At 38.5% G+C, this 12,656-nt stretch overlaps 1 protein-coding gene across 2 annotated transcripts in view; it reads right to left on the reverse strand.

Moving 5' to 3' along the window:
* The window catches only part of SLC44A5 (solute carrier family 44 member 5), a gene marked incomplete at its 3' end in the record, with an annotated part of 382,825 nt that overhangs the window by 92,332 nt on the left and 277,837 nt on the right, over positions 1–12,656 (reverse strand). For both annotated transcript variants that reach the window (XM_082612771.1, XM_082612770.1), the window contains exon 3: positions 1,793–1,866. In XM_082612771.1, the coding sequence (XP_082468897.1) occupies positions 1,793–1,866 (74 nt within the window). The remainder of the gene's footprint in view (positions 1–1,792; positions 1,867–12,656) is intronic.

Raw genomic sequence — 12,656 nt, forward strand, 5'->3', positions numbered from 1 at the left:
AGGGTTTGCTGGCAGCTATCACCTTGGTAGGGGGTGGGGCTAGAGATGGAGAGGCTAGAGCTGGAGCCCAGTGTGAGGCAGGGCTTCCTTTCTGCTCAGTGGCTGTCACTGCCCTATCAGGGGTGGGGTCTAAGCCCAAGGTGCTGGAGCAGAAGCCCTGAGGGTCGGGCTCAGGCTGGCTCTGTTCCCCTTAAGTGTGTGTTTTCCCCTGTCTCTGAACTGGCACCTTTGCCCCAGAGTGGGGGAGTGCTGAAGCAAGTGGGGCTTGTGAGGGCTTTCTGCTCATGTTGTCTGCAGACAGAGGTCCAAGCTGTCTCTAATGCACTGCCTGTGCAGGCACGCACAACCGTTTTCCTTGTTCTGCTCAGACACAGACTCAGGTGCAAGTCCCCTTTGTTCCTCACAGCGGATCACTGTCCTCAGTCTCCACCACCCCCGCCCTGTTGTTGAGCCATATCACTGGGCAGGTGAGGCCTATGTGGACACTTGGCATGTGATTGGGGGTAAGCTGTGGTGGAGCAGCTGCTGTCAGAGGTCGGGGCTACTTCAGATGCACTGCTTGAGTGAGCTCAGTAGTGGCTGCCACCATCCCACCCAGGCCATGCCCAGGGACTAGCTCATCTCTGCATCCCACAGTCTTCTCCCCAGTCATGGCTGCCCCAGATCCAGTGCTGCTCTGCAACATGGAATGAGCAGGATCAGAGCCTTTGCTTGGCTTGGGTGCATGCAAGGCAGTTATGGGAAACCCAGCAGCCACTAGAGCAGACCACTCTCCACCCTGCCTCAGGGCAAGACAGCACATGAGTGTTCCTCACAATTGGAGTCCAGGCTTCCCACAGCCCTCCTGTTAGGCCCAGCAGTCCTCCAACCAGCTAAGGGGGGTCGTTTCCTCTGTATAGGACCCCAGGACTGGGGCACCCAATCTGTGGTTCTCACTGCTTACTCCCCAGGGTGAGTGTCCAACTGTGTGATCTTTCTTGCCCTCTGAAGTCCCCTCCCAGGAGCACAGATCCTGATCTGATTGTTTTTTTTTTCCTTCCTACCCAATTATGTGTGTATCATTCTTACAGCCTTGGAGTCTTTCTGCCAGTTTCCAGTTAGTTTTCACTGAGAGTTGTTCCACATGTAGATGTATTTTTGATGTGTTTGTGGAGGGAGGTGAGCTCCATGTCCTCTTACTCTGCCATCTTGATTGATCCCCTTTGGTAGTTTTTAAAACAACCCAAATAAAGACCATCTATATTTGCCCTCTTTATTTTCACTTCCACAGAAAAATCTTTAATCTAACAATGAACAACAGGATATCTCTTTCTGGTAGGCAAAGACAATAGGATTTCCTATATGTCAATGAACTATTTGGTGAAATTCTTAATAACTGTTCCTTCTTTTTAATTTACTTATAAAAAGAAAAGGTTATGTATTACTTAAACTTATCTAGGCTCTAGTTCTTATTAGTAAATAGCAACATGAACTTTATTAGCTGCTTAATAAAATTTCAAAAGTAAAAATGATTAAAAAGCAACCATAAGGTTTTTTCGTTCTTCTGTATAATTGTATTTACCTAAGTAATTTAGGCTTGCCTTTGGATAAACTGCTTTGTGTTTACTTTTCATTGCATCTGCTACCCAATGAGTCCTGGTGAGGTACATTCCCTCCAGAAAATATAATAATCGATAATAAGAAGGATTTTGGAAGAAAATGATTAATGTTAAAAATGTGACATTGCTTTATTTATTGACTTAGTTATTTAAATAGCAAATGTTAAATATCTTCTATACCTGTATTTACTCACCCACAAGTCCTAAAAGAATGTAGGCAATAATGAACAGTATGAAGATCATGCAGCATAGCACATCTGTACAACTCCTAAAGACAAAAAGGAACAAAGAGTTAAAAGCATCCTGAGAAGATTCACATAGCATCCGTTTTCCTCCCTCTTATGGACTTAATGGGTCTCCCCCAATTCCCTATGTTGAAACCTAACCCCCAAGGTGATGGTATTAGAAGGTGTGTGTGTGGGGGGAGAATTAAAAGGGGTACAAAATAACTTACTGTTCACTGCAAAAAAATATAAGGGAGAAAAAGACAATAACAACAGTGATATGCCATTTTATACCTAATAATTCTGAAAGGTAAATTGGATGCATTTCTGCAATCAAAGACTTTAGCAGCAGGGAGTGGTTATAGTTCCATGATTAAAGAAGTTTCCACAGAGCTGTTAGTATTTATTTTCTTGATTCTTTATTTGTAAAATGTTTTTAGAGGTTAGAGTACACCAACATCAAGAAACTATTTTTTATTTGAAATTGTAATTTAAGCTATTTGATTTTCTTCATGCTTCCAAATACATGGTATAATAAAAAAAATTAGTCATTTCTATTCCTCTCTCTCTCCATTATCTTTCTACATGCACATTTAAAGGGTATTATTATTAAATAAAGGATTAACTGCATAAGCTTTCTATGAGGAATAGAGTTGCAACTATTTGAACAACAATGTCTATAATGCATTAAAAAAATGAAATGCATCTAAACGGTAATTTTCCAGCTATTCTGAAAGCTGGATATTGTGAAATGAGGTTTAGAGAAAATTTAGCTCATAGAGACTTGGTTATTTTCTAAGGGATCACAAGTCAAACCAGTATCCAGTAGGGATACTCAGGTTTTCAACTAAAGTATTTCCTATTTCTTTTTTTTTTTTTTTTTTTTTTTGCTGTACGCGGGCCTCTCACTGTTGTGGCCTCTCCCGTTGCGGAGCACAGGCTCCGGACGCACAGGCTCAGCGGCCATGGCTCACGGGCCCAGCCGCTCCGCGGCATATGGGATCCTCCCAGACCGGGGCACGAACCCGTATCCCCTGCATCGGCAGGCGGACTCTCAACAACTGCGCCACCAGGGAGGCCCTCCTATTTCTAATATTAAATTTTGTTCAGCTCGTAAGTGGTCTAGAAGGTCAAAACTATGTCTTGAAAGTATGAAACAATACAATCATTCTTTACATGAAACTTAATGAAGAACCTATTAGTAAAGAAAAAGATGGACCTATTTGACAGGATGAAAAGATACGCATGAGAATTTTCATAGCAAAAACTTCTTGTTCTAGAGGGCATATGGATATGTTCCAGTCTTTTAGCACAGGCAGGTGGAAGTTACATTCTATTTTTAGTGGTGGTAGTAATAATAATAACGAATGATAATTGTACAGTAACAGACACAGTAATACCTTACACATTGATAAATCCCTGTTATACCTTTACTGCTCTCACATACATAACTTTGGTTTTAGGGGTAGTGAGGTAAGCTGACTTATGTAAGGTCCGTGAGAGAGAGGTAGTTACAGAGACAGACAAATATCTACATCTCCACTGCCTAACCTTTTTCATTTAGTGGTTATTCTAATATGATTACAACTTTCTAGAAAGACTCCAATTAGCCGTATCTAAAACTCCACACACATCCTTATTACTCTACCTCACAATAGGAAATGGATCCATCATAGCGAAAGTTAATCACAGTCAATTCAGAAACAACCTATCACTTGTTTAAGTCTAATTTCAACCCAGGAATTTTAAATTTCATTGGGACTGAAGAATTATGAGAATAATAAAAAGAGAAGAAAACAGGCACTCTAGTTTTCTTTGGTTAACAACCACTGAAGGCAAAACCTGATGGGGGTGAGGAGAGGATCTGGCTCCTGTGCATTTTGACACATCCTACTCAAGACCAGGTTCTCATCCTGTCAGGGCAGTTGCTAAATAGCCTGATACCTAATAATGAATGCCTGCAGGTGAGGAACTAAAGGAGAGAAAACTAGAACAGTGGTATGTTTTTACTAGAAATCTTGAAGCTGTCAAAGCCCTGTGTGTAATGGTAACTACCAAGGAGACAGGGATGTAACCAGAAGCCCCAGCCAGGCTGGTCAGCATCCTGTAATATTATATCTATAATATGTTTATATCTACATAGTTACATTGTATATCATACATACTATAATGCATGTTTATAATGACAATATCATATAGTATTATAATGTTTTCTCTCCATATTATGTAGTAAGCACAGAGAGAAGTAAACATACTAGAAAGATGAATAAAAGAAACTTAAAATCAGAGCACAAGGAAAGAAGTAGAAACACAGCCCCCCCAAATTTCTAAAAAGTAAAACCCACACTCCTCGGCTACTGGCCCTAATGAATGGCATCAGTCAGGGTTTGGTTCCGTGTGGGGTTTTACATTATGATTTCTCTTTCTTTTTGGTGCCAAGGACACACTACAGCCCCAGGGGCTACTGTGTACCCACACAACCTCTCTCTACCCCTTCCCCCAGCAGTCTCTCACCACAGTGGGACAGCATTTCTCAGTAATTCACACCTTGAGATGTTTGGGGATTCTATTCTGGGACTAGGCAGGATAAGAAATCAGGTCCACTTTGCTTTTCTGGAACTCTGCTTTAGAGGAATAGCAGCCAATACCCCATGGCCAGACTGGTTAATTTCATTTTATTTAAGCATGGAAAAATGTTGAACAAAGTGAAAATTATGGAGAATTCAAGAGTTTCAAAACGTAGGAAAGCTTTTCTAGATGAAACATTCTTATTTCTGAAATTTTTCCTACAGTGATATGATTCCCTTTGCTGTTTAAAAATTTTTCTTTTAAAAATAGGTGTGTGTGTGTGTGTGTGTGTGTGTGTGTGCTTTCAGAGAATTACAGTTATCTGTCATTTTTTCCCCCAGTAACTCATCTCTTTCTCTCCACTTCCTCAGATATATTCCCTACTGGAAAAAAATCACTGCTTAGAAAATTATTGGGAAATTGAATATGAAGAAAATATAAAATATAGCTTGGGCACCATTTTGGGAGTCAGGAACATAGCAGAAGCTTAATTCAAATTTTAGAAGTTATAGCACATCATCACTGTTTCTTTCTTTGATTTCAAGGTATCTTTACAATCCCAAGTATTCTGTAGAAAATGAGTTATTTTTTAAAAACCAAGTACTTAATTTGGATAATTTTGAATACTCTTAAGATAGCTATTGAGGTAACTGGGTGATACAAGCTCATGGTTTAAAATCATTCTGAATCATGTTCTAGCTAGAGGCCTGTCATAGCTGTACATTTTCCTCAGTTGGGTCCATCTTTACTTTTATAGTAAGAATCACTATAAGAACCACTGTACTAACCTAAAAATGGGTTGCATGCCACTGAGTTCTAGAAAGAAGATTAAATTTACCTGAACCCTCTCCCCACCCTCCCTCCAAATCAAAGTCCAATTTTTTCAAAACAAGCTGCTTACACTCACGTTATAAGAAAGTTATTCAAATTTTTATTCAGATTAAGCTGTCTTGGCGTAAAAGTATTTTCAAAAGTTAAACTAGAAGTACCATTGCTATCTTATATCTATTTTTCAAAATTGCAATAAGAATAGGATCCCAATTATACAATCATTTGCAGATTTCCCTTTCCTTCCCAGCTCTAACCCACAAGTACAGAATGCCTGCAGTCACCTCAATTTGAAGTCTTGGGAGTTTCCTCTGACTTTCCCTTTTTCATTGCTTATCTTTCATATTCAGTTGATAAGTTCTCTTGATTCCTTCTCTCTGATGTGTCTTTCATCCACCCCTTCCTTTCTATTCCTGCTGCCTGGACTTGGTCCACATTCTCTTAACCTCTCTTCAAACTATTACTGTGGTCCCTTAATTGGGCTCCTGCATGTAGTCTCTGCCTGATCCAAACCATTCTGCACATCACTGATATCACTGATAGGGGACAATGTCACTTTATTATTTTAAAAATTGCAGTGCTTCTCCACCACCTGTCCAATAATTTCCAAATGTCTTAGCTTTATGTTTAAGAACCTACAGATTTAATCCTAGTTCAAGCCCCAGACTACCATTCTAGCTTTTCTGCCTCTATTCATCTCAATGTGCTTCAACTAACTTGGACTTTTTCACTTATTGAATACACCATGAAATCTCCCTTGACCACACTCAGGGCTCTCTGCTCATGGTCCTTTAAGACTCATCCTCCTGGGATATCATATGTCCCAATTTGTATGAAACAGCCAGAGTTTACACCTATTAACCTGGAGTAACAATTAGCAATGTTCCCTTTTACTATGAAAAGTGTCCCAGTGTGGATCTCAACCCCATCTACTAAAATCCCATTCTTCATATAGTCGGATTCGCTTCCTCTTTTAGGGCTGAATAACATTCCATTGTATGTATATGCCATATTTTTTAACCCATTCATTTGTCAATGAACATTTAGGTTGTTTCCACATCTTAGCTATTGTGAATAGTGCTGCAGTGAACATGGGAGTGCAGATATGTCTTTGAGATCCTGATTTCAATTCTTTTGGACAATGTGGATAAACCTAGAGGAACTTATGCTAAGTGAAGTAAGCCAATCACAGAAAGACAAATAACTACAGGATTCTACTAATTTGAGATATCTAAAATAGTCAAACTCATAGAAACAGAAAGTAGAATGGTGGTTGCCAGGGGCAGGAGAGAGGGGCAAATGGGGAGTTACTTATACAATGGCAATAAGTTCCAAGTATGCAAGATGAATAAGTTCCAGAGATCTGTGGTACAACATTGTGCCTATATGTTTAACACTACTGTGTGGGCACTGAAAAATTTGTTAAGAGGGGAGATCTCACATTAAGTGTTCTTACCACAATTAAAAAAAAACACATAGCATGGAAGGCATGATAACCACGGCAAGGCTGCAATATACAGGAATATATTTGTTCAAGTTCATAAGTTATTTGCATTTAAAATTTTGCTATGAATAAGCATAATACAGGTATTAAATACGTGATTGCAAATGTAAAATTTTTTTAACTTAAAAAAATTAAAGGGGGGACCTGCAAGATGGCGGAGGACTAAGACATGGAGATCACCTTCCTCCCCAAAAACACATCAAAAATAAATCTACATGTGGAAGAACTCCTAGAGAACACCTGCTAAACACTGGCAAAAGACCTCAGACTTCCCAAAAGGAAAGAAACTCCCCACATACATGGCTGTGTGGCTGACAGGATCTTGGTGCTCTGGCTGGGTGTCAGGCCTGAGCCTCTGAGGTGGGAGAGCCGAGTTCAGGACACTGGACCACCAGACCTCCTGGTCCCACATAATATCCATCAGTGTGAGCTCTCCCAGAGATCTCTGTCTCAATGCTAAGACCCAGCTCCACTGAAAGACCAGCAAGTTCCAGTGCTGGACACCCCATGCCAAACAACTAGCAAGACAGCAACACAACCCCACCCATTAGCAGAAAGCCTGCCTAAAATCATACTAAGTTCACAGACACTCCAAAACACACCATCGGACACACTCCTGCCCACCAGAAAGACAAGACCTAGCCTCATCCACCAGAACACAAGCACCAGTCACCTATACCAGGAAGCCTACACAACCCACTGAACCACCGTTACCCACTGGGGGCAGACAACAAAAACACTGGAAACTACGAACCTGCAGCCTGTGAAAAGGAGACACCAAACACAGTAAGTTAAGCAAAATGAGAAGACAGAGAAATACGCAGCAGATGAAGGAACAAGGTAAAAACCCACCAGACCAAACAAATGAAGAGGAAATAGGCAGTCTACCTGAAAAAGAATTCAGAGTAATGATAGTAAAGATGATCAAAAATCTTGGAAATAGAGTAGAGAAAATACAAGAAAGGTTTAACAAGAACCGAGAAGAACTAAAGAGCAAACAAACAATGATTAACAACACAACAAATGAAATTAAAAGTTCTCTAGAAGGAATCAATAGCAGAATAACTGAGGCAGAAGAACAGATAGGTGAACTGGAAGATAAAAGAGTGGAAATAACTACTGCAGAGGAGAATAAAGAAAAAAGAATGAAAAGAATTGAGGACAGTCTCAGAGACATCTGGGACATTAAATGCACCAACATTCGAATTATAGGGGTCCCAAAAGAAGAAGAGAAAAAAAAGGGACTGAGAAAATATTTGAAGAGATTATAGTTGAAAACTTCCCTAATATGGGAAAGGAAATAGTCAGTCAAGTATAGGAAGTGCAGAAAGTCCCATATAGGTTAAATCCAAGGATAAACACGACAAGACACAGAGTAATCAAATTGACAAAAATTAAATACAAAGAAAAAATATTAAAAGCAGCAAGGGAAAAGCAACAAATAACATACAAGGGAATCCTCAGAAGGTTAACAGCTGATCTTTCAGCAGAAACTCTGCAAGCCAGAAGACAGTGGCAGGAAATATTTAAAGGGATGAAAGGGAAAAACCTACAACCAAGATTACTCTACCCAGCAAGGATCTCATTCAGATTTGATGGAGAAATTAAAATCTTTACAGACAAGCAAAAGCTAAGAGAATTCAGCACAACCAAACTGGCTTTACAACAAATGGTAAAGGAACTTCTCTAGGCAGGAAACACAAGAGAAGGAAAAGACTGACAATAACAAACCCCCAAAAATTAAGAAAATGGTAATAGGAACATACATATCAATAATTACCTTAAATGTAAGTGGATTAAATGCTCCAACCAAAAGACACAGACTGGATGAATGGATACAAAAACAAGACCCACACATATGCTTTCTACAAGAGACCCACTTCAGACCGAGGGACACATACAGACTGAATGTGAGGGGATGGTAAAAGATATTCCATGCAAATGGAAATCAAAAGAAAGCTGGCATAACAATTCTTATATCAGACAAAATAGTCTTTAAAATAATAACTATTACAAGAGACAAAGAAGGACACTGCATAATGATCAAGGGATCAATCTAAGAAGAAGATATAACAATTGTAAATATTTATGTACCCAATATAGGAGCACCTCAATACATAAGGAAAATACTAACAGCCATAGAAGGCAAAATAGACAGTAACACAATCATACTAGGGGACTTAAACACCCCAACTTCACCAATAGACAGATCATCCAAAATGAAAATAAATAAGGAAACACAAGCTTTAAATGATACATTAAATAAGATGGACTTAATTGATATTTATAGGACATTCCATCCAAAAACAACAGAATACACTTTCTTCTCAACTGCTCATGGAACATTCTCCAGGATAGATCATATCTTGGGTCACAAATCAAGCCTTGGTAAATTTAAGAAAACTGAAATCGTATCAAGTATCCTTTCCGACCACAATGCTATGAGACTAGATATCAATTACAGGAAAAAATCTGTAAAAACTACAAACACATGGAGGCTAAACAATACACTACTAAATAACCAAGAGATCACTGAAGAAATCAAAGAGGAAATAAAAAATACCTAGAAACAAATGACAATGAAAACATGACGACCCAAAACTTATGGGATGCAGCAAAAGCAGTTCTAAGAGGGAAGTTTATAGCAATACAATCCTACCTCAAGAAACAAGAAACATCTCAAATAAACAATCTAACCTAACCCCTAAAGAATTACAGAAAGAAGAACCAAAAAACCCCAAAGTTAGCAGAAGGAAAGAAATCATAAAGATCACATCAGAAAAGAAAAACAAATGAAGCAGACAATAGCAAAGATCAATAAAACTAAAAGTTGTTTCTTTGAGAAGATAAACAAAATTGATAGACCATTAGCCAGACTCATCAAGTAAAAAAGGGAGAAGACTCAAATCAACAGAATTAGAAATGAAAAAGGAGAACTAACAACTGACACTGCAGAAATACAAAGGATCATGAGACATTACTGCAAGCAATTATATGCCAATAAAATTGACAACCTGGAAGAAATGGACAATTCTTAGAAAAGCACAACCTTCTGTTCCTGAACCAGGAAGAAATAGAAAATATGAACAGACCAGTCACGAGCACTGAAATTGAAACTGTGATTGAAAATCTTCCAACAAACAAAAGTCCAGGACCAGATGGCTTCACAGGCGAATTCTATCAAACATTTAGTGAAGATCTAACACCTATACTTCTCAAACTCTACCAAATTATAGCAAAGGGAAGAACACTCCTAAACTCATTCTACAAGGCCACCATTACCCTGATACCAAAACCAGACAAAGAAGTCACACACAAAAAAAGAAAACTACAGGCCAACATCACTGATGAACATAGACGAAAAAATCCTCAACAAAATACTAGCAATCAGAATCCAACAGCACATTAAAGGGATCATATACCATGATCAAGTGGGGTTTATCTCAGGAATACAAGTATTCTTCAATATATGCAAATCAATCAATGTGATACACCATATTGACAAATATGATCATCTCAATGGATGCAGGACACTCTTTTGACAAAATTCAACTCCAATTTTTGATAAAAAACCTTTCAAAAAAAAAAAAAAAAAAAAAAAAAAAACCTTTCAGAAAGTAGGCATAGAGGGAAATTCCCTCAAAATAATAAAGGCCATATATGACAAACCCACAGCCAACATCGTCCTCAATGGTGAAAAACTGAAACCATTTCCACTAAGATCAGGAACAAGACAAGGCTGCCCACTCTCACCACTATTCTTCTACATAGTTTTGGAAGTTTTACCCACAGCAATCAGAGAAGAAAAAGAAAAAAAAAAGGAATACAAATTGGAAAAGAAGAAGGAAAATTGTCACTGTTTGTAGATGACATGATACTATACATAGAGAATCCTAAAGATGCTAACAGAAAACTACTAGAGCTAATCAATTAATTTAGTAAAGTAGCAGGATATAAACTTAATGCACAGAAATCTCTTGCATTCCTATACAGTAATGATGAAAAATCTGAAAAAAAAATTAAGGGAACACTCCTATTTACCATTGCAACAAAAAGAATAAAATACCTAGGAATAAACCCACCTAAGGAGACAAAACACCTGTATGCAGAAAACTATAAGACACTGATGAAAGAAATTAAAGATGATACAAACACATGGAGAGATATACCATGTTCTTGGTTTGAAAGAATCAACATTGTGAAAATGACTCTACTACCCAAAGCAATCTACAGGTTCAATGCAATCCCTATCAAACAACCAATGGCATTTTTCACAGAACTAGAAGAAAAAAATTCACAATATGTATGGAAACACAAAAGACCCTAAAGAGCCAAAGCAATCTTGAGAAAGAAAAACAAAGCAGGAGGAATCAGGCTCCTGGACTTCAGACTATATTACAAAGCTACAGCAATCAAGACACTATGGTACTGGCACAAAAACAGAAATACAGATCAATGGAACAGGATAGAAAGCCCAGAGATAAACCCACACACATATGGTCACCTTATCTTTGAAAAAGGAGGCAAGAATATACAGTGGAGAAAAGACAGCCTCTTCAATAAGTGGTGCTGGAAAACTGGACAGCTACATGTAAAAGAATGAAATTAGAACACTCCTTAACACCATACACAAAAGTAAACTCAAAATGGATTAAAGACCTAAATGTAAGGCCAGACACTATTAAACACTAAGAGGAAAACATAGGCAGAACACTCTATGACATAAATCATAGCAAGGTCCTTTTTGACCCACCTCCTAGAGAAATGGAAATAAAAACAAAAATAAACACATGGGACCTAATGAAACTTAAAAGCTTTTGCACAGCAAAGGAAACCACAAACAAGATGAAAAGACAACCCTCAGAATGAGAGAAAATATTTGCAAATGAAGCAACTGACAAAGGATTAATCTCCAAAATATACAAGAATCTCATACAGCTCAATATCAAAAAAGCAAACAACCCAATCCAAAAATGGGCAGAATACCTAAACAGACAGTTCTCTAAAGAAGGTAGACAGATGGCCAACAAACACATGAAACACCACTAATCATTAGAGAAATGCAAATCATAACTACAATGAGGTATATAACCTCACACCGGTCAGAATGGCCATCATCAAAAAATCTACAAACAATAAATGCTGGAGAGGGTGTGGAGAAAAGGGAACCCTCCAGCACTGTTGGTGGGAATGTAAATTGATACAGCCACTGTGGAGAACAGTATGGAGGTTCCTTAAAAAACTAAAAATAGAACTACCATATGACCCAACAATCCCACTACTGGGCATATACCCTGAAAATACCATAATTCAAAAAGAGACATGTACCCCAGTGTTCAGTGCAGCACTATTTACAACAGCCAGGACATGGAAGCAACCTAAGTGTCCATCAACAGATGAATGGATAAAGAAGATGTGGCACATATATACAATGGAATATTACTCAGCCATAAAAAGGAAACAAAACTGAGTTATTTGTAGTGAGGTGGATGGACCTAGAGACTGTTATACAGAGCGAATTAAGTCAGAAAGAGAAAAACAAATACCATTCCCTAACACATATATATGGAATCTAAAAAAAAAAAATGGTTCTGATGAATTAGATGCAGGAAAAGAATAAAGATCCAGATGTAGAGAATGGACTTGAGGACACTGGGAAGGGGATGGGTAATCTGGGATGAAGGGAGAGTGTGGCATGGACATATATACACTACCAAATGTAAAATAGATAGCTAGTGGGAAGCAGCTGCATGGCACAGGGAGATCAGCTTGGTGCTTTGTGACCACCTACAGGGGTAGGATATGGAGGTTGGGAGGGACATGCAAGAGGGAGGAGAAGTGGGAATATATGTATATGTATATGTATAGCTGATTCACTTTGTTATGTAGCAGGAACTAACAGACCACTGTAAAGCAATTAAACTCCAATAAAGA

This window comes from Mesoplodon mirus (assembly GCF_964341445.2).
Source record: "Mesoplodon mirus genome assembly, chromosome: 3".
Lineage (NCBI taxonomy): Eukaryota > Metazoa > Chordata > Mammalia > Artiodactyla > Ziphiidae > Mesoplodon > Mesoplodon mirus.